The 27,042-nt window shown below is 41.1% G+C and overlaps 1 protein-coding gene across 4 annotated transcripts in view; it reads right to left on the reverse strand.

Moving 5' to 3' along the window:
- LOC133498894 (neurogenic locus notch homolog protein 1-like) overlaps positions 1 to 27,042 on the reverse strand; it is an 84,457-nt gene that overhangs the window by 3,824 nt on the left and 53,591 nt on the right. For 3 of the 4 annotated variants that reach the window (XM_061816147.1, XM_061816149.1, XM_061816151.1), the window contains 23 exons: positions 26,531 to 26,644; positions 26,165 to 26,398; positions 25,976 to 26,086; positions 23,813 to 24,005; positions 23,597 to 23,742; positions 22,402 to 22,515; positions 21,072 to 21,191; positions 19,411 to 19,563; positions 17,892 to 18,120; positions 17,224 to 17,425; positions 16,502 to 16,655; positions 15,237 to 15,421; positions 14,768 to 14,900; positions 14,191 to 14,448; positions 12,820 to 12,932; positions 11,226 to 11,803; positions 9,629 to 10,051; positions 9,033 to 9,181; positions 7,340 to 7,553; positions 6,113 to 6,203; positions 5,649 to 5,814; positions 1,552 to 1,850; positions 40 to 187 (listed from right to left, as the gene is read on the reverse strand). In XM_061816147.1, the coding sequence (XP_061672131.1) occupies positions 40 to 187; positions 1,552 to 1,850; positions 5,649 to 5,814; positions 6,113 to 6,203; positions 7,340 to 7,553; positions 9,033 to 9,181; positions 9,629 to 10,051; positions 11,226 to 11,803; positions 12,820 to 12,932; positions 14,191 to 14,448; positions 14,768 to 14,900; positions 15,237 to 15,421; positions 16,502 to 16,655; positions 17,224 to 17,425; positions 17,892 to 18,120; positions 19,411 to 19,563; positions 21,072 to 21,191; positions 22,402 to 22,515; positions 23,597 to 23,742; positions 23,813 to 24,005; positions 25,976 to 26,086; positions 26,165 to 26,398; positions 26,531 to 26,644 (4,527 nt within the window). The remainder of the gene's footprint in view (positions 1 to 39; positions 188 to 1,551; positions 1,851 to 5,648; positions 5,815 to 6,112; positions 6,204 to 7,339; positions 7,554 to 9,032; positions 9,182 to 9,628; positions 10,052 to 11,225; positions 11,804 to 12,819; positions 12,933 to 14,190; positions 14,449 to 14,767; positions 14,901 to 15,236; positions 15,422 to 16,501; positions 16,656 to 17,223; positions 17,426 to 17,891; positions 18,121 to 19,410; positions 19,564 to 21,071; positions 21,192 to 22,401; positions 22,516 to 23,596; positions 23,743 to 23,812; positions 24,006 to 25,975; positions 26,087 to 26,164; positions 26,399 to 26,530; positions 26,645 to 27,042) is intronic. The other variant, XM_061816148.1, reaches the window with a different exon arrangement.

The raw sequence follows: 27,042 nt of genomic DNA on the forward strand, positions 1-27,042 counted from the left end.
GTTATATTTGTTGTGAATGTGTTTGTTTTTTTAAATCACCAAAATCATCAATGGCGTTAACGTCGGCGTGGCAGTTGATGAGCTCATCCACCATGCCCTCCACCGCTAGCCTGGCGGCCAAGATGAGGGGGGTGGTGCCGTCCTGCATGCGGGCATCGAGGTCGGTGGCGCGGTTCCTTATGAGAATCTGGACAAATCACAGAGTTACAACTACAGATTTTACAACTAAGTACGGTATCTTCCTTAAAAGGGTCAGGTGTTTTTCCTCTATATTTTGGAACTTCATGTCGAATATTTATGTTTTTCCAATATTTTATTCAGTATTTTTAATATATTTGTGTATTTTTCATCCAATCCAGTTTTTGTTTTATAGTGAAGCACAACTTTTTGCAGGTATTATAGACCTGCTATGAATAGAGAAATCTGCAAATGATTTGAAAAATTGCTATTACATAAAGATGCCAAAAAAATGGCAGCATCCATCCATCCATCCATCCATCCATTTTCAACACCGCTCATCATGGTTCGGGTCAAAGGGCACTGGAACCTATCTCAGCTGACTCCGGGCAAAAGGCGAACTACACTCTGAACTGGTCGCCAGTCAGTTGCAGGAGAAAAAGAGAGCAAAACACTTAAATCAGAGGACCATAAATCATCAGTATACATCATGAACCTTACACAGTTATTAACCCATTTTGAAAACAATTCCACCAGATGGCGCAAAAGTAAATTTTACTACTTTACCCCATATAACCACAGCAGTGACTGCAGATGAGATTGGACAAAAATATCAGACGAAGTGGCATGGTGGGGACAGATTACCACATCTGCTCCAAAGTTCTAAGATCACAGATTCAAATCCTGGTCTCTCCTGTGTGGGAGTTGGAGTTTTCTGGAGTTTTCCCCAGCTATTCCGGTTTCCTCCCACATCCTCAAAACATGTATTATAGGTTAATTGAAGACACTAAATTGCCCGTGGGTGTGATTATGAGTGTGAATGGTTGTTTGCTTATACGTGCCCTGGATTTGGCTGGAGACCAGTTCGGGGTATAACCCACCTCTCGCCCAAAGATAGCTAGGATAGGCTTCAGTACACCTGCAACCCTCGTGAGGATATGTGGCTCAGATCATGGATGGTCCCCACTAACCACCCCATAATATTTTTGTCTAATATTTGTGTAGTTTTCATCCAAAACGTTTTGTTAAAAATATTTGTGTATATATGTGTGTAGTTTGTATTTTTAAATCTTATTTTTATTTATTTCAGTAATAAGACTTTTATATTATACATTAGTCTTTTTCTGATATTATGTCACACCTTTGTTTCATATTTTGCATTTTTGATTAATATCTTGTCATAAGATTTTTTTTTTATTTTGCAACTTTTTTTCCTCTTAATATTTATGCGTTTATTTACTGTATATCTTTCCTCTGTTGTGGCGTCATCACCACAGGGTAAAAAGTAACGATGCTATTTCAACAAACTTAAGTGTAAAAACGAGGACGGGGGGAGTAAAAGATAATGGACATAATGATGAACCCCCGACTAACCTGGAAGACCCCCTGGGCGTCGGCTGCCACGGCGGCGTGAAGTGGGGTCCTCCCCATGTTGTCCTGGATGTTGGCGTCGGCGCTGGCCTCCAGCAGCCGCTTGGCGGCATCGGAGCGGGCGTAGCGGGCGGCCAGGTGCAGCGCCGTCTCTCCGGTGCGGTCCGTCTGGTTGTGAAGGCTGGCACCCTGGTAGATGAAATCATTTATGACGTTGGCCGAGGCATCCTCCTCCTCCTCGCTGTTGCCCGTCTCCAGGCCTCCACCGCTGCAGGACGCGATCATGAGCGGTGTGAATCCATCTGAGGAAATCACATGTAAATGAGTATTCACAGCCTCGTGTTTTTTTTTTTTTTAAACAATATGATGAACCAATTTTGAAACACCTGTCTTTGGCCAGTTTTGTCAATGTCCTACTTGGAAACTATTCACAACACTTGATTATTTTCACATCTTACTTTACAGCCTCACTGAAAACTTGGGTAAGTTCATTTATTGCCTTGTACTTCTACACACAACATCACGATAATTTTGGAAAAAAATGTTTCTCTGAAATTTTTTTGTGGTTTCTGAAATGACCTCAGATGCCACAACCTGTGGCCAAAGCCATGTCTAATTAGGAACTGCTGTCAAGAAAGTATGTTGACGAGATACACCTTCACAGTTACAAAGAACTTTCTATGTTAGGGTGGAGCTAAGTTTAGCCTGGGTTGTTACTGGAATGAATGCATACTTCCGGTACACACACTCTCCCCCCATCAAATCTGAACTGTTTTTTTTTAAGGTTAATGTTGTAAAACGAGTTAGAAATGATGTCAAAGGGTTTGGGGATTCTAGCTTGTAGTATATTCATCCATTCATTTTCTTAGCCGCTTATCCTCACAAGGGTTGCGGGGAGTGCTGGAGCCTATCCCTGCTGTCAACGGGCTGGAGGCGGGGTACACCCTGAACTGGTTGCCAGCCAGTCGCAGGGCACATCGAGACAAACAACTGCTGACAATTATACCTAGGGGCAATTTAGAGTGTCCAATTAATGTTGAATGTTTTTGGGATGTGGGAGGAAACTGGAATACCCAGAAAGATGCCACACAGGCATGGGAAGAACATGCAAACTCCACACAGGCGGGTCCGGGATTGAACCCGGGACCTCAAAACTGTGAGGCCAACGCTTTACAGCTGATCCACCGTGCCGTGCAGCTATCTTTGGGCAAGAGCAATATCTCAACGTTATAATTTATGATATGACAATTTGAAATTTTGGTACAGATTTGAACAAAACTCATGGAAGTTGATACACACGATTTGCCTTTGTGGGCCACATAAAATCATGCGGTGAGACGGATCTGGTCCTCGGGGCATGATTGTGACACACGCGTGCTCAACAATCATCCTCTGTACTGCCCTTAAAATATGAATATCTTCAAAATTGTTTGTAGGAGGGTGCCGATTACCTGTGGTCTTGGTATGTACAGTGACGCTTAGTTCCTATCTTTTATGACTAGTGCGGGATTAATGTATAGTGGGACCTTGAATTGTGAGTTTAATCGGTTACATGACACTCGCGTAACTCAAATCACTGAATTCTCAAATCTTAGTTATGTCATTTGGTTAAATACACATGTAATTCTGTTTGTATTATGTTTACTTTTACAGTAAACTTAATTTGGGAGTTGCAATAAAGAGCATCAAACAAGAATTTGGCCTCTTTTTCCCGTTTGCTATCATATCTCGAATAATTTGTAAACGGGGGGCACTTCTAAGTCTAGATACAACTGTACCAGTATATAAAATTCCCATGTTGCACAGCTAAAATTTTACTCTACTAACCAAACAGCTGAATAGGGGGTTGGGGGGTGGAGAGTCAGACTCAGGAGAGAAACGAAGACAACAGGATGCATTTCAAAGCAAAGGCCGATCAAACAAAGCAGAGAAATTCAATCACGGATTCTGATCGACGCTTCAGTTATGCTTCGGAAGAAAAGGTAAGTATGGGTGGGGCGGGATAAAAAAAAAAGGTGAACTTCAATATCTAACTGAGGGACGCAGCACGGCACGGTGCATCAACTCGGACGGGCTTTTCTCCTCTTCAAAAGGAATCACAGGCCGCAGAGCCCGCAGATTTGGTCGATCCCCGCGTATCGATCGGTGGGGGCGGAGGCGAAAAAAAGTGCACTTGCTAGTTGTTAACCCCATTACTTTGGTTTGTTCTAGCTTCTCTTCTGGGGATTCGACACCTATGACAAAATAGCCTCTTTTGAAAGACCTATGCGAACACTGACACTTATTTTATAGTTCTGGGGTAAAAAAAAACAAAACATATTTGTAGAAAAAAAAAGTTATTCTAGGCTTGTCTTCTTGTGGTTTATGTCAGATTTTGGCCTGGACCTGAGTGAGCCTGTGATGTCAGCACTTGTAGGCAGAGACATTTGCTTATACTTAGTAAGCGATATTTGTTGTGGCACAAGCAAATGTAAAAAAATGTTAAAAGTCTGGATGTATTTTTTTTTTATACAATATTGACATTTGATAAATTTGTGCAGGCTTGTTAAGTTAAAATGCTCTAGATCGCTGTAATGCATGCTTGCAGGGGGCAGCCTTATGAGGGAAGAAACTCCTAACATTTCCAAGTACATACAAGTTATGAAAGTTCCAAGGGCGTTAAGGTCAAACTAGAATTTGTCAAATATTTTTTTGCATTAAAAATTGAAAATACATTTGGATATTACACGATACACTTTTAAGTGGAGTGTCTTATTTCTCTTAAAAGGTACTGTATGAGATTAACTTTAATCAGTTTAGCTTTGTCATCAATAACAATTTGGTGGTCTGAAAGGTTTTTGTTTGCATATGTTGACAGGGTATAATTAATACCAGCTAATTGACTATTGGTTTTATCATGTTTCATGAACATGGGGTGAAGTAAAATCCCTCTTCCTGCTGTTCTGCTTCTCAGTAGAAAACGTTTGCCTATTACTGGGTTAGAAAATGGAGGCCCATTAGTGGTGCAATGATCAGTCTGATCTGGAATCAGTGTAACACCCCGCCCCCCCCGCATCCCCCCCAACCCCCAGGTGGCGTCTGCTTTGAAGAAGATCCCTTTGCTCCAAGGACTCCGGCAGGGTCTGCAACAACTCCCTTGTGCACACCGACGCAAATCACACACTGACAATGTGATGTGCTCTCTGCTTTGACGGAAGCCATAAGACAAACACATACTCGCAATAAAGATCTTTGTCAAACAGGCATGTAATTCCATTTGACAAGCAATTAAAATGCTTGATCATTTGTAACAGTTATCCTTTTAGCCAAATGTGACATAAAGGGATGAAATTATCATGAGATCCAGCAGAGGCAAAACAATTAAAAGCCTGATTAGATGAGATTTACAAGCGATAACAAATATCCCAACTAAATTATTGGATGTCAAAATGTGTATTTTTGTAACTAATTGAATGATATATAAAAAGACACACAGACAGTTATTTAATTAATATAATAAAAAGAAAAATATTAAAAAGTAAATACCTTGGTAGAGGTGAATATTGAAAGAAAAAACAATAATACAAAAAGTAATATTCATTCCTATTTTGTATAATTTCTTATAATTGTTTGAAAAGGAAGTCTAATGAAATAATTAAAAATGACAAGTATAAGACAATATTAATAATAATGAACTATACGTAATAATAATAATAATAACATATACTTGATGGAAATAGGTATATTCAGTAACAGTGTAATTTTTCCATTACTTATTATACAGTTATATTAGATATTTAAATACTGGTATGTTATACAAAATATAATAACATATTAAATAGTATATATCCCTCCAGCAACCTTTGTGAGGATAAGCGACTCAGAAAATGGGTGGATGGAAATCATAGATCCCTTCAATAAATGAAAAATAAATAATACATCAGAATTATAAAGGATTCATTTATTACTCTTGATCCTAATGTGATTAAAATCACTTTTTATTAACCAAGTTTTCTATGTCGAATAAACTTTGCAATCACTTTGTAGCCTTTGGAAACTCCACCTTAAAATTCTGCTTTCTATTTAGAATCCCGGATACTAATTGGCTGAGGATCACCCACCTGGCCCCCGGACGTTGACATCCATGCAGTCGCTGTCAATCTCGCCCTGGGGGGGTGTAGGCGCCACCGAGGGGATGCGCAAGTCAGCCGCGTCCAAGTGCTGCTGGGTCCATTGCCGGTTGTCCGTGTGGTGACGTGCATCCACGATGGCTTGCTCGTCAAACTGCTGGAGACGGGGAAAAATATTTTGATTTGGAATTGGATTTGGTGCAAAGATGAGAATACAAAATTAATCTGGCAATAATATTAATCACGACTACAAAATACAAAATATAAGACCAAAAAAAAATTGCAAAAAACAAAACAAAACCAAGAACAGGATGAGAGGTAAAAAAAAACCCTGAAAATATAGAAAAACAACAATGGATAAAAATGAACAATGTTAGAAATAGTTTGGAGATAAAGTTAGTATTATTATTAAGATATTAGGATAAAGATAGAGAAATATTATATTGATTTCTTACCCTGAAACGTTTGTCGCCCGAGGGCTCGTCTTCACCCCAATCATTGTGGACGTCGTCCACGAGCGAAATGTCCGAGGTATTTTTTAGCGGCCTGTGACCAACAAGAGGAGATTACAGTGAAATTGGTCCATCTCCTCTGAGCGCGGAACCATTAATGGAGAAAAAAAACCCAATACACAAGGATTGATCAAATCCATATACTGTCCCACCCCTCGGCTGTCATTTATGGCACAACTCAACTGCCAATCACTGTAAATGCATTTTTTCACACTCGAACCCTTCCAAAACATTCAGATCTTTCTCATCCAAACCCTAGATTTTCACAAAGATAAAATCCAAAATGAAGAGACTTTTGACCTATACAGGTATGTTATCAATCCATCACGTTCCCCAAATGTCCACATTTTCACAGTAATATTCAGAAAAATTAATAACTATTTTACCTCCTATTCTACATTGCTCTACCATTCCAACTTCAAAATGTTCAGCTCATTCAGGACATCTGTAGAGCTACTAATCACAAATTTTCCCTCTAAATTCCCCAGTTCAGTGATATTTTACATATCAATCACCTTTCTCCATTCCAGTATTTCTCACATTCCTCAAATATCATGATAAAATTTCCAAATTCATAATTCACCACCCTGAACTCTCATATTTCCTTTGCCGTGCTGTTATGACAAAGGCACACTGATCTCCATATCTTGAGCAATGCTTTTAATGCATTCTGTTTTACACGTGTATTTTGATTTATTTGTACTTATTTTTGATATTCTTATTTTTATATTGATTTTATGGATGCATTGACTCAGGAAAGGTTCTCCATTTTCGTTGTAGTTGTATAATGACAATAAATGGCATTCATTCATATTTACTTTCTTCCACATTTCTTGACTGATTCAAAGCATTCCGAGTCCAATGTTTATCTTTTTCAGGACATCTTCCGAACTATTTATCACATGCCCCAAATCCCCTTATTTTCACAATCACATTTCAAAATTAGGATCTATTTTATACATATACCTCCATTTGTCACACACGTCAACAATTGAATTATTCCACAGCAGCTCTTCAGCACAGAGACGCACTCATTTCTACACAAACTGCATTCTCTAAGTATCATGAATGATATGGTAAGACCCTGAGACTCACCCCAAATTTGAAAGGTCAGAAGTAGCCCTTTGCGTGACCTGTAGGAGGGGGGGGGGGGGACCTGATGAAACTTACTTTAATCCCACAGAATCCTCCCCGACAGGCTCGCGTCTTTTCTTCTTGCTGGGCTCGGTGGTCTTGAAGCCCTCAGGGAGCCAGAGGCGCCCATGCTCGTGCCGACGCTTCCGGGCGACCACCACGCCCACAGCGACGAAGGCCAACACGGCCAGGCTGCCCAGCACCAAGTAGAGCGGGTAGAGTTCCTGCGGCTGCTGGGGGTCAGCACCGCCTGGCGAGAAAAGGCACAGCATGGTCACGGGACCGAGAACAGGCCAGCAGTGAGAGCGTCTGAGACACTTGCTTCTACTAGCTATCCTGTAATAATCACAATGGCAAAGAATGGGGCGAGATGTCTTAAAAAAAAAAAAAGACCACTACCACCACCCTCCTAACTCGCTTTTCAACTCATGGTACCGAGAGACAACTTTAGCATTTCTTCTTTAAGAGGAAAAAAAAAAGAGAAAGGAGGAGGGGGATTAATGAACTTCAAATTACTGCATGCGCATTAAGCTGTAAAGACGGAGGATTTATCAGGATTTTCCAGATAACAAAGACTCCCAACTTCTAGCACACTCCCGATCAATTTTTCCCTTTCTCTTTTTTCCCCCCTCTCTACTAACGATTTTGAAATGATAAACTCCCCTCCCCAACCTAAAGCCTTAAGTCCTGGTATTACATCCAGCGAGGTGAAGGTTGCAGCAGCAGCCCCTCGCACCATGCACACACACACACACCACACACACACACACACACAACACACACACACACACACACACACACACCACCACACACACACACACACACACACACACACACACACACACACCACACACACACACACACACACACACACACACACACACACACACACACAAAAGCAGGAGATGGAGAGCTGCTATGAGTTGATTTGCAGCAATTAAGCATTTTGGAGCCTGAAGCCAGTGGATTTAAGACTTGCGAGCAAAAAGGATTGATTGATCGCAACTGAATTTGTTCAGTGCTGCATAACAAATATACAATCAAAGAGCGGTGGGGTTAGGACTTGACAGGGGCGGCGGGCGGTGTGGATATTTTCACTTTTTCATGTGGGCACCCCTGCACGTGTCCCACCTGTGTGTCTACGATCATGTAAGGAAATATCCAGATCAAGGCCTGATGGGATCACAGCACATTCACTGCAAAATGCACCCATTCACCATTAATTCAAGTGTTCCACTGCTATATCGTGGTTTGTTGTCCGGACCGTCGCTATATTATAGATTTTTAAGTGTTATATTCTTTGATGAGTTTTTACAATATAAACGTAAGGTGGAATTCTACAGTGACCTGGGAAGAGATAGATCGAGAAAATAAGGCAGGGAAGGTCCCTAATTTAGGTAGCTCCAATAGTTGTTAGAAAGAATATCTGCATATGAGTATTGTTGCATGCGCTACATGTACAGCATGCGTTGCTCCATCAGTGACACTAGCATTTTTATAAGGTTTGCAGCATCTATGCTATTTACATTAGCCCATCTATAGCATTTTAAAATAGCCAAAAGGCAGTGAAGGATTTGAACAAGGAAACTTTAACAATGTAATGAACAAAACATGTTTATGACACTGAAGAGATCTCTTCTGACAAAATTGCTTCTAAAAATGGAAATTACAGTTTCACACAACGCATTCACACTCCAGCCAACAGAAGATAAAAACTATGTATACTCACTATAAACTGCTTCGATTGTATAGGGAACGTCCAGTTTGCCGCTGGAGGCCAACGCCCCGAGGAAGGCGGCGGCGTCCGTGGTGCTCTGGAAACATTCGCTGGACTGCTGGACGCACTGTCGGTTGTCGACCTCCAAATGCACGATGGAGCTACAAATCCAGGAGAACACATTTAGCTGGTTCTCCCTTTTTTAAATGGCAGCAGACATGCTAAGTACAAACATAATCCCAATGAAGTTGGGATGCTGTGTTTGATAAATAAAAACAGAATACAATGGTTTGAAAATCTTAGATGCAGTGATTCTTCAGATTTCTGAACCTTTGATTATATTAGGGACAGTAGATGATGAAATGTTGAAATTCCTTTCAATTGTAAGTTGAGGAACATTGTCCTTAAACAGTTGGACGTCTGTACAGCTACTGAACTAGATCTTTCAGTGTCAGTATAGCGATAGACTTTTCAGTATCGGTATACTTCTGTATTTATTTTTGTGATGGCTTTTGACTTTTCTTTACTACTTTTAAAACTGATCTGTACTTTCAAAGTAGGCTGTACTCTCTCATACTTAAGGATAGAGTGTAAATAATCTTCCTCACCCTTTGATCTCCACATGATCCAGCTCCCGCTTCGTCCACCAGTGCCCATCCACACTCCTCCTGACCACGCTCAGCACCTTGCTCGGAACTTCTGACCACGTGTCCACCGAGCGTTTGACATTGTACTTCTTTAGCTCCTGCTCATTGCCGTAGTAGGGGTACACCATGGTTTTGCCCTTTGAGTCCATCCGAAACACCACATTGGTACGTAGGACGCGGCTGAGCTCACGCAAGAAGCCAAATGAGTGATTGAGCAGCTGCTCTGGCGCGATCAGGACCACCACCAGCAGCTGGCCCAGGGCCAGCTTCTCAGGCATGTTGTTGGCACAATCCAAGCCATCCCATTCACACTCAGCATTGTTGCAGCCTTGGTCGCAGTGGCCGTCGGCGTAGTGGTCTTTACAGTACTGGTCGTACAGGGGGCTATGAATAAAAAACAGGTCAAAGGTGTTTGAGCGGCTCAGCTACGTCAGTATATTAAATATAGGAAGAGTAATTGCCTTTGTTTTATGTTTAGTTTGACTGTAAATGTGGCAATAAAGAGCTTGAACCCTCAGTTTTGATGAATCGTTCACTATTTCCAAAGTGCTGCTTAATGTGTAGTTAGCACTCCACAATAAGTACTGTACTGTATCTCAAATCTGCTCTCGCAAGTCAAAGCAAAAAACATGAGCCAAATGGCAACTCCTATCTAAAATCACTCGTACCTCAAGGCACTGGTGTGATGCTCCAACAGTCCGCCATTTTGAGTAACGAGCAAAACAACACATTAGTTTACTCAGGAGAGTAATTACACTACAGTTACTTTATCATTTCAGCAACAGTTACCTTTGCATCATCAATGTCTCTCACCTATCAATATTTAGTGGCTGCTGTTTCAAACAGAGAACAGTTCACTAAATCAAAAGCATTAAACCAATACCACCTTTTTTTCCCATAAAAATAAACGATTGAGATTGGGAAGTGATTACACAATACACAGTGACAATCCAGTACCAGTAAAGTGCGGAGTAGTTCCCAATTTTACTGTCACCACACTATTTTTGTTAAGTCGCTCAGTTAAAAAGTATTTTTGGTTGTTGTGGCATTTTTCTGTACACATTATAAATGCTGTTTTCCTGGCGTGTTTTCAAAGTAGCTGTGGCAATATTGCACACTGGTCAACAACAGATTCATTGTCTATTTTATGTGTAGCTCAAGACAATTTTGTTGTGCTGAGTCCAAATATCCCAGGAGTTTTGCGCAAACGTCAACATTTTAAAACTATGGCCACATTTTTGTTTACCAGTACATGTTTTCACTTTACAGGTTCAAATAAATGGAGGTTCATGCTCTAAATTTTGAGCATTGATAAGGTAACATTCTATTTACAGGTAGCCAAATTAATTTGATCAATGTCTACAATACAGCTTATAGTTTAAAAAAAATCTTTTTAACATTTAACTAATGAACTATAACAACTTGGTAAAAAACCTGACCTGAACAAGAGAAACAGATATCATTTTTGGATTCAGTGATTCAATAGTATCCCCCCCTCCCAAAAAAATATATATTTTTGTTATCCATTGCTATCTAACATAAGCAACAGACTACTCACTTGCACTGTCCTTCCAGATTCTGGCAGTCAAATCCATCATAGAGGCAGCCAGCATTGTCGCACTGCGAGTCACAATTGCCGTCATTGAAGTAGCGCCAACACTGCAGCGAGGCTGAGCAGTTCTTCCATGGATCGGCGAAGTTAAGTGAGCAGTCGCCGTTGTCCCAGCCGCACGCGTGATTGTTGCACAGCACATCGCAAACCTGGTTGTGCTTACGATCCTCGCACTGCGGTATCTCACAGGCTACGTCCGTCGCTGACGGTGGCAGTAGTGATACGTCGTGGCCCCGACCACCCGGGGAGCTGAAGTCCAGGATATGGCACCAGACGCCATTGAAGTTGGCAGGGCAGACGCAGTGGTAGTACGGCGCCTCGGGGGTGTTCTCACACGTGCCTGAGTTGTAGCAGGGGTTGGAATTGCACGGGGTGTCGGTGGGGTACTGGCACTGGGGCCCCGTGAATGATGGTGTGCACAGACACTTGGGACTCATTTGGCCCGAGATGCAGGTGCCTCCATTCTGGCACTGGAGGCTGCCGCAAGCCTGAGCGTTGTATTCACAGGTGGAGCCAGTGAATCCCTGTTTGGAAACGATGCAATGTTAACCACAAAAAGTGGTCAGTAACCCTACGCCTAACCCAGGAAGATTTTCCCTGGTGGCCTGAACACTATTAGGAACTACATTTACAACCTAAATTCTATTATTTGTTCTATTAAATTGTATTAATTTATTCCCAAAAGTCAATTGTCTTCATTTTGTAGCATTTTTCTTGGCTGTACTACTTCCAATATGCAGATGTAGATGTCAAAATATTTTGTCAGATTCTCTTTGTGTTGCCATGTCAATCTACTCTGCCTAGGACCTTCAAAATAATTACTACAGTACTGTAACTTTAACTGTATTTGAGGGGTGGACAAATAAATCAAGTCACCACGAAATACCAAGCAAGTCATGCCATTATTTGGTTAAGCATGTCGCAAGTCGAGTCAGAGAATCTTGCTCACGAGTCACAACACACACAATTTTTTCCCACCATAAATCATAACAAAAATAGTTTTCACAACAAATAAAAGTAACTGAAATAGTCATTGAATGAATGTATTGCACTATATTGTATCAGATTCAGAATCAGAATCAGCTTTATTGGCCAAGTGTGTAACAACACACAAGGAAGTTGTCTCCAGTTGTCGGTGCTGGCCTAGTATGACATTCAGAACAAAGAACAAACCAACTAAATTGGCTCTAGAAGCCACAACATGATAACAAATCACTACTCTTCTCTTACAGGGTGCAATGTCCTGATTAAATCAACATAGCTCTTTAGCATCAAGAAGCCATACAAATCCGTCAAAGCAAAACTTTGATATTAGTCTGAGCTTTGACCTGATCACAAAAACATTGAATAACGGATAACACATTTCTCAGAAAAGGTGCAAATATCGAATTGTGAATATGCGTCGGAGCACTATATCTTCATTGTAATAGTGGTGGTTTTTAGAGCTGGATTAAGTTGGGTAATAGCACACTGAAGTCACGGCTAACATCCCTCACCACAAATATTGAAGGTGTTTGTTTAAGAATGCGCACACACTTACGGGAGGACATTTGCATATGAAGCCGTGCGGTGTGTTACTGGCGACAGCGCAGGTGCCACCATTGCGACACGGTTTCCCCTTACAGCCATCGAAGACAGCTTCACAGCGCTGACCTAGAGCCATGTCATAAAAAACACGGGTTAACTCGGCCAACAACAAGGTATCCCAAAGCATCTTTTTCAGGGTTTTTAATGTGCAATAACTCTAATCCTGTTTATTGCTCTGCCTATTTGAGAAGTGGGTAAAATACTGTTTGTTGAACCCTTTTTCCCCAGGAAATACCACATTAAAGAACATTTTTCACTTTTTTTGCCAATTCTGTATTTTTCATCTAGTTTGCATTTTTTCCAAAATCTGTTTTCCATGTAATACTGACTCCCAAGATTTTTGTACATTTTGACTGGTGGTTTAAAAAAAAAATCCCAAACTTTTGGTATTTTTTTCGCCCATTTTGTATTCATCTAATATTTTAGTATTGTTTTATGTTTTCATTTTCAATATATGTTTCATTTTATTACGTATATTTTTGCAGATACCGACTCCCAAGATTTTTGTACTTTTTGACTGGTGGTTTAAAAAAAATCCCAAACTTTTGGTATTTTTTTCGCCCATTTTGTATTCATCTAGTATTTTAGTATTGTTTTATGTTTTCATTTTCAACATATATGTTTCATTTTATTACATATATTTTTGCACATTTGTATTATTCCTAGAATATTTTTGTATTTTTTTTTCACAATTTTTTAAACCCTCATTTGAAATCTTAATCCTTTGTCCAAGTCCCTAAAAAGGTATTCAAACGCAATTTTGAATTATTCATATAATTGGCCAATCACAATTAATTAATGAGTTACCTATAAATACAATTCAAACAAATTGTTAAATTTACATGAAATTTTATTTTACTTATTATTATTTAATTCTCATTTGTAATTCTATTATTTCTCACTATTTTAATTGTAATTAATTTACCCATGAAATGTTTATAGCATAAACAAATGTCTTGGTTTTTTTTATTTTAATATCGAAATACTTCATTGTCATTTGTAAGTTCATTACTTTAAATTAAACTACAGACTATTATTGTGTAATCTCTTGTATTTTCCATCTAAAATGTTGTATTTTTCCAAGAATTTTCTCTGTTTCCAATTTGCCTAATTTCCATTGAATAATTTTGTATCTTTCCGGCCAATATTTTATTCATTTAACGTGAATAGATTAACTAATTCAATAGCTACGAATTTTGGTTAAAAACAGCGAAATGATTGTTGCAAAAATTACAGGAGTCTTGAAAATGGAAAATGCTCAGTGAGCCTGCTTGAAGACCCGAACCGTACTTTGCTCCCCTCTTCACCACTGAATCAATAGTACCTGTGAATCCGGTGCGACACTCGCAGCGGTAATTGTTGGCCAGCTGGATGCAGCTGTGCGTGCCGCGAGGGTCGCACGGGTTGGAGAGGCACTCATTGACGTCACCCTCGCAGCGCTCGCCAACGTACCCGGGTGGGCACAAGCAATGGTAGCCACCCACGCCATCCACGCACCGGCCGTGGTTGAAACACTTGGGCTCTTTGGTGAGCGGCTCGGCCAACGGCATGCAGTCGTCCACGTTGATCTCGCAGTTGATGCCTGTACGTACAGAGTAAATTCATTTGGTTAACACACAAGAACTGACAAAACACTGTGTGTGTGTACATATATATTTACACACACATACACCTATAGTATATACCTGTGGTTGCCACTTTGCAGATTTTACCTGGGACAGGGCTGCTTTGGAACTTAATCTTAGTGATAAACTAGGGATCAAAATTCCAGTTTACCCTCATATGGAGATTTGCCAGAAACTTTTCAGAAATTTTCCATAAAAGTTTCACCCCTTTGCAACTTTAAGCGTAATTAATTAAGGGACACAGAGGAGAGGATGGGCGGAATGGGGTATTCTAACCTTGGGTTCCACGAGGACAGGAGCATTTGTAGGTATCGATCAGGTCAATGCAGGTGCCCCCGTGTTGGCAAGGCTGGGAGAAGCACTCATTGATCTCGTCGGAGCAGTTGGTCCCCACGAAGCCCGGCGAACACTGCGACGCCAAGATGGGGGAGGAGAAGAAGAAAAGGAGGAAGAAGAGTTGAATCGATGGCTGACATGAAACACAAAGATTTTTGTTTATCTGGCGTTTTTCTTTCCGAGCCAAGGCCGACCTACAGATTTTTAATGCGGGGGAGCTTAACATTACTGGAAGTGGGTGCCGCTTATAAATAGACCTGCTACTTACAGCGACTCCACAGAAGTATTGAATACACAAATAGTGACTTGGAAATATATACACACACAGACTTATTGGAAGCCTGCAGGCACAGCGTTGATGGCCCCTGCTGTAGAAAATAGTTAAGTAGTTATATTTGAGATTTCTTACCTTGCAGGTGTATCCTCCTAAAAAGTCAAAACAAGTGGCTCCATTGTGACACGGGTTGGGCGTGCATTCGTCCACTTGCTCCTCACAGTAGCTTCCTGTGTAGCCCACCTGGCAATGGCAGCGGTGAACATTTCCGATGTCCAGACACTGGCCTGAGTTACGGCACAGGTTTGCAACGTCTACCCCTAGTGAAATAAGAAATAGTCATATATTATGCTTTTTTAAAAATTCAGTTCCAAACACTTCACAGTTTTCTAAACATGTCAGTAACATGCCTTTGACAACATAACTTTGACTTTTCACTCAGCTTTTTAATTATGTTCTGTTCTGACACCTACGGGCCAAGCTACACAGTGGTGGAATTTCACTGGTGGAGGCAGTACTTCATTACCAATATTATCATATATAGTTACCAATTCTCCCCGTGCCCGTGTGGGATTTCTCAGGGCACTCCGGTTTCCTCCCACATCCCAAAAATATGCAACATTAATAGGACACTCTAAATTGCCCCTAGGTGTGATTGTGAGTGCAACTGTCTGCATGTGCCCTGCGATTGGCTGGCAACCAGTTCTTTAAATTTTGACAGAAAATCTTTACCTAAATTACAATTTATTTTCTCTTTTAGCAGATAATCTATGCATTTTTCCAACGAAATCAATTACTGACCAATCGTTGCATCATAAAATATTTACATTCCACAAGTGACTTTGAAGTTGTTGATGTTTTTTTTTTGGGAGGGGACAGCGGGGGGGACGGCAACACAAAAAATGTTAAATATATTTTATACTACTGTTCAAAAGTTTGGGGTCACTTAGAAATATGTTTATTTTAAATAAAAAACATTTTTTCAATGGAGACATTACATTAATCAGGAATACTGTGTATGTATTGTTAATGTAGTTAAAAAATACATATAAAGAACAGTGTGTATTTGTGGAAAATGTGAAATTGTCTGAGTGACGCAAAACTTTTGAACGCCATGCCACTTATCAACCAAACGCTGCTCTTCATAGTTTGACTGATGCTTGAAAATGCCAAATCTCCATCTGAACTTCCATGGCACAGGCAGGAAAAGTGGGATGAAAGTGGTATTATGTATATTAGCCAAATTGAAAATTTCTTTACAGGCACATTTTGGACATACTGTAGTTCACCCAAAGATTGAATCGGTTGTGTAATTTCAAACTTAAATGCTTTATTTTTAAATATTTTGATAGCAGCTACGACAACAATTAATTTTCAATGATACGTCCCCTTTTTCTTACCTCTCTGTTTGGCCGCCACCTCACAGGAAACACTTGGTATGTCGCAGTAGACCCCCGCCCAACCCGTCTGGCACTCGCAGCTGTAGGAGGTGTCCCTTTGCCAGCAGGAACCCCCATTTTTACAGGGTGACAAGTTGCACCAGCGCACGAGGTTCTAAAAAACAAGTTGATTATTAGAAAATAGATAACTAAAAGGAATATTTAAACTGTACCTACCTTGCTTAGCTTTAATATGAATGTAAATTGAATATGCCACACGCAGCATTGACATGGTAACCTGTATGCAACAGAATCTCACAATGAGTACTGTACTAATCCCTCGTTAATTTAGAGGGTTAGGTTCCAAACCACCTGCACAATAGGTGAAATCCGCGAGGTCGTAACCACATGTTCTTATAAACATTTTTTATACTCTTAAAGACCTTTTAAACTCTTAACACTATGAACTGCATATTGTATTCCTTGTATAATATGTATTTTATTGCTTTATTCAAACAGTTTTAATGATCTAGGATAGGAAGTGACCTCAGACCTGTGAGGCCAACACTTTCCAGCTGACCCATTGTGCTATGTGAAAATGTTTGCTAAAATATTTTGTAAAATGTGAGGGGTGTAGTCACATTTTCGAGATACTGTTGCTTTAATATGGCTCATATAGCCTCAGTAATGCCTCACGTAATCTTACACACACCACGCGCCATTATTTCAATGCTCTTTCTCACCTGACAGTTAAGTCCAGTGTATCCATGTGGACACACACACTTGTAGGCTCCGTAGCTGTCCTGGCAAGTCCCGCCGTGCAAGCAGGGTCTGGAGTCACACTCATTGATGTCATGCTGACAGTAGCTGCCGGTGAAGCCGGAAGGGCACAGACACGTGAAGGCATTGATGCCGTCCACGCAGGTGCCGCCGTTGAAGCAGGAGCTGTGGGAAAAAAAAGCATGGGTTTGTAAAAATACCTTATATGAACGCAACAGAGCTTGCGAAACTACTCGCACCTGGTAAGAAGTACAGACACTAGTGTAAAAAAAGACCAAGGTAAAAGTAGAAGTGGAGACTCTAAAAGGTACGGAAGTAAAAATTGATTTTTACTGTCTTCTATGTCACTTTGCCTGATCAGACCACAAATTTTAATCAATGACTGGTGACTCTACTGCATCTACGTCTTTTTTTACATTGTATTGTCAGGTAAGGTTGATAAAGTACAGAACACATTTTGACATTGTATGTGCCTGTTTTTGAATGTAGGGCGTTTAAGTAAAATCATTGGAAAAACAATAAAATAAAGACGCAAGTAAAATAGTAATACTCAAGTAAAGCTATTTATTTGTACTTCCACAATTCACCACAGGGGGCAGCAGTGGATAAAACAAAACTGAGCACGCCATACCTCTCGGTGCAGTCTGGCGTGTTATTTTCACAGTGGATGCCGCTGAAGCCAGGTGGGCAGGTGCAGGTGTAACTGTTGACGCAGTCAGTACAGTTGGCGCCGTTCTTGCACGGGTTGCTCTCACACTCATTGATGTCCTCGTCGCACGCAGTGCCGCGGAAGCCCGGCTGGCACGTGCACTGGAAGCCGTTGGCCTCATCCTGACACAGGCCCCCGTTGCTGCACGGATCTGAGAGTGCAGGAAGCGATAATAAGCATGTGATTTACCTAAAGAACTGTTGGAAAAATCAGGCCCTGCTATATCATAGATTTAACTCTTATAATGAATCTGTTTTTATTGTGAGGAATAAATTCCAGAACCACCTGTAACTTGTGAAAATCAATAACATAAGAAACATTCTTCTCACACATTTTAATGGTATTAAAACATTTAAACACTAAAAAAATAACACTGGAGAGGGGTCCATCACCTATTTTCAATTCATTATTTTCAAATTGACATATTATGGGATATTTTATGCACAACGGGTTCATTGCAGAGGTGTGAGATATAGGAAGAAAATTATTTTAAAATTTATATTTAAGGCTGCAATATTTGTATTGCGATGTGAAACAATACACCATCAGTGTTGGGAAAGTTCTTTTTCCACCCTAACTAGTCCAAAGTTCAGTTCACCATTCCAAAAATGTAACTGTTCAGTTCATTGTCAGTAAATTTTGAACAACGTTCACAACTCCAAAAATGAAGTGCAGTACTTCACAATTTTTTTAATACTGTATTTTGCTAACAGGCTATTTACACTCAATATTCTTGGATTTCAATTCCCCATTGTTGTCCCAATTCAGTCCACCCATGTAGCGTTCACCCTACAATCTCAAAAACCCGAGGAAATGTGTTCCTTGAATGTTTTTTTTCTCCAACGCAGAATGAAAACAAAAACAGGACTCTAGTCCTTAATGTTTAAACAAAAAGACAAAACACACCATGACAGGACTGATGGTGAAATGACCCAGCTCTAGCTGAGAATATGAACAAAATATTTTTTATCGCTCATAGATTACAAAACAAAATAAAATCCATACCACAGCGTAATCGTACAGTATTTTAACAAACCATTCTGATACAAATTGGAATTTTCCTCATTATCCATTTTTACATTTATGTAGTGTATTACCAAAGAATCAAGGAACATATTCACTCCCATTTATGCTGTCTCTCTGAATGCACCTCCAGCACTCACGCAACTGTGATGTGCTTGCCTACACTGGTTTGATTCTGAAGAGCGAAATAGGAAATGCAGCAGGTGTCCATTGTTTGTTAGGTGCTAACTATAGTAGCATGTCCAAACAGGTCCCTCTGCTGCTCACTTTTAATATTACAGTTAATCCTCTGTACATTACAGTACACCAACATCTCAGCGGATCCTGTGATGTAATGATTTCATATACGTACATCGTGATGACGATAATCGAAGAATATATTGTGCAGCCCTACTTTACTGCAAGTAAAAGAACTTACTGGGCTTGCAGTCGTCAATGTCAGTTTCACAGTTGCGTCCGGTGAATCCGGGTTTGCAGCTGCAGCGGTAACTTCCAATGGTGTTCTGGCAGGTGCCCCCATTGAGGCAAGGATTCTTCACACACTCTTTAATGTCTACCTCGCATGTTTGTCCTAAAAAAAAAAAAAAAACAAGCAAACATGAAATTAACTCAGTTAACCAAACATAATGACATGGTCTCAAAGTTGCCAGTACAAGTCACAAAGACCACTATTATTTTATTTTATGAACAGCTTATCCTTACTCGATTTGGGGGTGTGCTGGAGCTATCCCAGCTCTCTTTGGGAGAGGGGTACACGTTGTACTTGTCACCAGCCAATTGCAGGGCACATATTGTACTGTATAAACAACCATTGACACTCACATTCACACTCATGGGCAATTTTGAGTCTTCAATGAACCTACCACACATGGTTTTCGGATGTGGGAGGAAAAATGAGTATCCAGGGAGAAAACACGCAGGCATTGGGAGAAGATGCAAACTTCATACAGGAGGGGTTGGGATTGGAAACCTAGTCATCAGAACTGTGCGGCCCATGTGGCAACGAGTCATTCATTGTTCTGCACATTAAATTATCCATCCATCCATTTTCTTTTCCGCTTATCCTCAAGAAGGTCGCGGGGAGTGCTGGAGCCTATCCCAGCTGTCAACGGGCAGGAAGCGGGGTACACCCTGAACTGGTTGCCAGCCAATCGCAGGGCACATCGAGACAAACAGCCGCACTCACAATTACACCTGGGGGCAATTTAGAGTGTCCAATTAATGTAGCATGTTTTTGGGATGTGGGAGTGCCCAGGGAAAACCCATGCAGGCACGGGGAGAACATCCAAATTCCACACAGGCGGGTCTGGGATTGAATCCGGGACGTCAGAACTGTGAGGCCAACGTTTTACCAGCTGATCCACCGTGCCACCCCAATTCAATTATATTAAATTCAATTCAATACATAAAAAAAAAAGCAAGGCAGGTCCAAAGTAACATGGCACAGGGCCATGGAAAAAGACCTACATAACCATCATAGCTGGGGAACCATAGAGAAGATGGCATAAGACAGACTGTAGTGGAGAAACTTTGTTCCTGCCCTATGCGCCAATTGGCGTCATGGGAATGACTGAAAATGTTGACAGAAAATTGTTAATTTGGCTGACTTTTGCGCATTAGAATTACAATAACAAATCAATTACAAAATCATTTTAAGGTGATAAATAACCTATAAATAAATACAATTTTAATTAATTTGTCGAAAAAATGGTTAAAATAATGGAACAAATATTACAGGATTCTTTATAAAGTGAATAAAGGCTATATATATTTATGTTATAAGAAATCTTTTAATCTGTTCACCTGCCAACTGGATTGTTTCCCACAAAGAAACCTCACCGGAAATACTGCGAATGAATTGCACGCATACTGTACAGTACGTCAACTAGAAGTCACCCGAGAAGAAGTCTGACATTGGTTTTAAACCAATTTTGCTGTTGCTCTTGAGAAAATGAACATAAAAGTGTCATGTAGATCATGTGCGGGATGGGGTGGGGGTGGGGTGGTGTGGAAACCCAATTTGCCAAGTGTTGCTATCGCAAGGGAAGACAGTGAGGTAATGATGACACCAGCGTTTACCTTGCCATCCTTCCGGGCAGATGCAGGAGAAGCTCTGATAGTCCTCTGACTCCTGACATGCTCCTCCGTGTTTGCAAGGTTTGGTGATACAGGGGGCCATAACGCTTTCACATTTGTCTCCTGTAAAACACACGCATTAAGTATTAAAATGGGAGCACACCCTTGTATATTTTACCTCTTTATTTGTGCTCATTTGGGTAAATTCCCGAGTAGTAGTTGCAAAAGCACGTGCCCTGGAATTTGTTGAATTAACTGCTTCAAAACAAATGGTTGACTTTCTATTCAATTTTTGACACGGATCCTGGAGACTTTTTCATGTGTGAGGTTATGATAGATGTGTCCACCGAGATTTGTGTTGGACATTTTTTTTTCCGACTATTCAAGGGGGTTCCTGAGTGACTTTACTGGCGCTTTAAACTGCTTTACTGGACAACTGGTAACATTGTTGGCGGATGGTACAGTCTGGGTCTTGAACCTATGTCCACCACAATGATAGCTAAACATCTTATCTATGGTGACAGTAACAGACTGAGCTAGCCAGGAGTCAGACCTAGAATGTTCTGATCCGTAGAAGCATTGTCCATTGTGCCACAAAGACAAAAAGTGGATTAAGACAGCTAATCCCCACTGAAGGATTAGGTATCAAATGCACAGCCCGCCACTGCCTACAATCTATAGTGTAAATTTTTTACCAGGGCACAGGCCCCTGGAAAAGGTGATTGATTTGTTGGAAGAAAAAATAAAATCAGGGACTCCAAGTGTGATGACCACAATAACCTCAAGGTGGACTTAACCTGTACTGTGTTATATCATCTGAGTCATGAACTCCAGAGATAACCCAGCAAAAGAGGACAATCTTTCAGTCAGTTATCGCAGGATTTTTTTTCCGGGTTCCGTCACTATTAGAGGGGCAGGAGAGACGTTTCCATATCTGTTTCCAAGGGACACGTCTCCGACAGGAAGCCGGGCTATGGCTTCCGCCCATTGTGAGGACATTTGCTGCTGCTGTGAGACGGGAAGCAGGCAAACAGGAAATGTGCGCAGCGCCCTGTTCCCACCCAAGAAAAAGAAGCCTTTTCAGTTTTGTATGGATTTTTCCAAAAGGACGACTCGACGTGAAATAAGGGAAGACATGAAAAACATTTTGCAGGGATGCCCATATCACGGGAGGCCACAGGGTCTGGAACGGAAAGTTTTATAGGTGAACTTCTACTGGAAAGGTCATAGAATTTGTACCATATTTTTCCTTCACTATTGGCTGATAATTCAAAGGAAACAAGAAATGGGAAACTGCGGAGAAATGCCAGTACAGTAAATAATATTTTTGAACCTGTGTAAGGCAAGACACAGTTGCACTTGTAGCCCGCTACGTCATCGATGCATGTCCCCTGGTTGAGGCAGGGGTTGGAAGCACATTCGTTGATGTTGATTTGACAGTTTGGCCCTGCAAGTGCAAAACAAAGATCGCACAAATCACTTAAAGGAGACATATTATGGAAAGTTGATAGTAAAGCTTTATTTATCTGCGTATTTCTGAACGTGTCTGTGGGCAAATCGTTCTGCACTTCCATCTCATTGTTGGGAAATGAAGTTTTATTCAAATTATTATACAGTGGTTCCTAGAGATACAAGTGACCCGACATTTCCCAAGTTTTTCCAGACATGAGCCGTCATCTGGTGGAGTTTTGATTTATTTTTTGGGTTTCCCTTGTGAGCAAACACTTGAGATACGAGCAATATATCTGCTGTAGCAGACCCCTAAGTTTGCTGTCTTAATGGCAACTCATAATGAGAAACTCCATAGATGTAAGAAACTCAATAGACGTCCTAAGGAATAGCATCTATGTGGTGATGTGTTAAGACTTGATGAACTGATCATTCAACACAACGCATGCAGAAACACGTAGAGACACAAAATAAATATACTCATAGCCATACGTCTTTATCCTCTACAAAAAAAGAAGTAATACTAGTAGCGGAGTTGTTTCTACATGACTGTATAATATTGCCCCTAGGTGGCCAGGTCATGCATATGGGAAGAAGCTATAATGAATTAATCATGATACACAAACTGTTTGATTCTTTAAGGTCTACTATTTGCAAAACTTGCTGTTCTCTTTTGTTTGATCCATGAAAATTTCCAAGGATGTCCTCTCCCGAGCACCAGCACTTTTTCACCATTTTGTATAATACACAGGGCACAATCTGTTGCTTTTGTCGTCACCATGGTAACAAGTGAATTTCGGTTGGGTTTGCGTCGACAAGCTGAAGTCCAGTGGCAGCGGAATACAACATTTTTAGATATATATAATGGTTGCCAGTTACTGAAAATACTACGTCTAAGGACACGTAACAAAGGTAGAAATAAACTAGCTTTTGGACTCAAACATACTATACACGATGGGGACCCAGTATAACTGGCTTTTGCAGATTGGCAAACTATGAAAACATAAAATGCTAATTAATTTCTGATACTGATCAAGCCGATCAGATCGATGTTAAGTCTAATTTCTAGCCACACTGACCTGTGAAGCCCACGCGGCAGGTGCACAAGTAGCCGCTAGTCATGTCCTTGCATGTGCCGCCATTCATGCATGGGTTGGACTCGCACTCGTTGTTGTTGATGTCGCAGTTCTTGCCGCTCCAACCGGAGTCGCACAAGCATTGGTAGCTGAAATGGAAAAGCACATCGGTGTACAGATGTATACAGTATATTTTGGATTGAAGAAAAAGGGCCTCACCTGTTGACCTTGTCCTCGCAATGTCCGTGGACGCAGGGGTTGCTGAGGCACTCGTTGACCTGCGAGAAGCAAGTGGCGTCGTGGTAGCCCTCGGGACACACGCAGGTGAAGTGGTTGATGCCGTCGATACAAGTGGCACCGTTGTGACACGGGTTGATTAGGCACTCATCTATGTTGATGTTACACATGGTACCTAGAAGAGTTTTTTGTCCAGATGATTGCAGCTCAATTAAAAATATGGCTGGGTGATTCATAGAGGTTATTGATTCAAATGAGTTAGTTTGTTAGCACAATTTTATTTGTACTTAAAACCTGATGTGTAGTGCCTACATCAGGGGTGTTCGAAGTTCAGCCAAGGGGCCATTTGTAGCTCGCTGTATATTTTTTATTGGCCCACCTCTAAAAAGAAAACCATGTACCGCATCAGGTGGTAACGAAGAGATTTTAAAACACTGAACGATCACTATTCTTTCAAATTGAAATTAGAAAGTTGAATTTTACAATATCCATCCATCTATTCATCCATCTATTTTCCATACACTTAACCTCACAAGGGTTACGGGTGACTAGGTGACCAGCTATTTAGAGTCTTCAATTAACCCACCATGCAAGTTTTTGCTATGTGGGAAGAAACCGGAGGAAGTCCATGCAGGTACGGGGAGAACGTACACACAAACGCATATTTTGGCTGAATGTAAACTGAACTTAGGTCTTAGAACTGAACTTAGTAAGACTTCTTGACGAAAGAAAATGTTCTCTCTTCCTTTTCTTCTCTCCTCTAAATAGACTAGGCGCCACATTCGACATGGCACTTTATAATGTGGTGCACTTTATGTTACATTTGCCCATGTTGTGTGACTTGTCCAACAAAGTACACATAAACGCACTGGTTACACTGTTGGCATGCATGCTAGCACGTACTGTACCGTGCATGTAAACTACCATTACCAACAAGTCCCGAACTAATTGACACAAAACATGCACTTTAAACGTTATTTACATGTGTCCAGCATGCCTTTCGGCAGTCCTTATTACATGGTAATGCTGACAATAGTTGAAAATAAAATAAATAAATAAACAAAAGGCAAACCTTGATTTGAATATTGTGATTTGGTTTCTTTATAAGCGAAGGAGGGAAAATTTGATAAAATCACAAATTAGATTTCTAGGAAAAAAAAGTTGGCAGTGTTTATTTCTTGGGCATGTAAGCCAACAGCCCTAGTTTGGAGTTTCTGTTCCCTCTTTTGTCAACACAAAAGGCCATTTGGCTTTCATTCTAGACCGGACTTTCCGAGCTTTTAAAAGCTCAACTTTCAAGAATCTTTTCTCCTGCTCAAATCCCTGGTGACGCGACAGACAACAATATGTGCGAATATGTGTGCCATCTTTGTGCGGGGCGGCAGCTTGCATGTCCAAATAGCTGCAAGTCGGGGACAGGGTGGAGTGGAAAATCGACACCGGTTCAGCCCCGGAGGAGCGTGCTGGCTTGCCCGCCGTCTGTTGGCCTCCTCTTGTCATACTTCCCCATCCCAAATCTGAGACTAAATCAGCCCATCTTAAATCAGCTCTCAGGTCCAGTTTCAAGTTGAATGGTAGTTTTTGCCACATTCTATCAATGATCTAGGATCTTGACCATACTAATAACGATGATATTTTCTCAGATAGTTTCTGTGAAATAGTCCACGAGTTCCCAGTGGCGTGAGAAAGGACAGTGCACTCACAAAAGGCAAATTTCCCGACAGAAAGGGTAAAAGTAACCCTATAATTATTGATCATGGCGCACTTTGGCAAAAGCATCTCACAGACATGGTACGAAAACACATGGGATCTGGGAAACATTCTAATATACACTGTACTGTGATATCTGTCCATCCATTTTCTATGGCACTAATCCTCAGAGAACGGATACACCCCGAAGTGGTCAAAGCCCAATGGCAGGACACACATAGACAACCAATCATGCTCACATTCGTACTTACGGACAATTTAGAGTGTTCAATGATGCTGGACTACCTGAATAAAAGTTACACAAGCATGGGAAGAACACGCACATTCCACATAGTAAGGCCAGAAACAAGATTCAAACCCCGGACCTCACAACTGTGAGGAAGACGGAGTGTGTTAATAAATACGTCACATTTATTTTATAGATACGTTTCTTACCAGTGTATCCGGGCTTGCAGGCACACTCATAGCCATCAATCTTGTCAATGCAGGTGCCGTAATCACATGGGTTGCTCTTGCAGTCATCAATGTTGATTTCACAGTTTCTTCCTGCCAGGGAAAAAAACACATCCAATCACCACAAAGAAAAGAAAACGACTCGAAAGGTCTTCCATGCGTTCTGTATACCGGTGGTTCCCTTGGGGCAGTTGCAGATGAAAGCATTTTCCCGGTCCTGGCAGATGCCGCCATTCCAACACGGCTGGCTGAGACACTCGTTGATGTTGGTCTCGCACAGCCGGCCCGTGTAACCTGGGTGGCAGAGGCAGCTGAAGGAGGCCAGGCCGTCCACGCAGGAACCGTAGTGGCACGGCTCTGAGTAGCACTCATCAATGTCTGTCTCACAGTGTCGCCCAGAGTAGCCTTGAACAGGAGGAAAATTTTTAATACAGTGCTACCTTGAGACCCGTGATTCAGTTTACGTGAATTTTGAATCCATTTTCACGATTGACATTAATTGAAATGCCTGCATTTAAATCTGTTGGTTTAGCATACCCTCTGTGCACTCGCAGGTGTACTCGTTGGGCCCATCGACACACTTTGCACCGTTTTGGCAAGGTGTGCTGGCACACTCGTCGATGTCGATCTGACAATTGTGTCCGGTAAAGCCTGAAGAAAAAAAACGAGGAGGGGTGAAGGAATATGGCGTGGTACATTCTTTAATTTGCCCCACCAAACATTTACATGATGAAAAGTCCTGTACTATTTGTGGCATTCATTTGACCCTTTTCCCCACTAAAAATGGTTGTTTAAAATGTATTCATTAATTAAGACGAAATAGGCAGCACAGTGCACAAGTGGTTAGATAGTCTGCCTCAAAGTTCGAGGCACCGGGGTTCGAATCCCTGCCCCATCTGTGTAGACTTTGATGTGTCCCCGTGCCTGCGTGGGGTTTCTCGGGCATTCCGGTTTCCTCCCACTCCCCAAAAACATGCATTAATTGGAGACTCTGCATTGATTGTGAGCACGTTTAGTTGTTTGTTTCTATGTCCCCTGCGATTGACTGA

This window comes from Syngnathoides biaculeatus, chromosome 4 (assembly GCF_019802595.1).
Source record: "Syngnathoides biaculeatus isolate LvHL_M chromosome 4, ASM1980259v1, whole genome shotgun sequence".
Classification (NCBI taxonomy): Eukaryota; Metazoa; Chordata; class Actinopteri; order Syngnathiformes; family Syngnathidae; genus Syngnathoides; species Syngnathoides biaculeatus.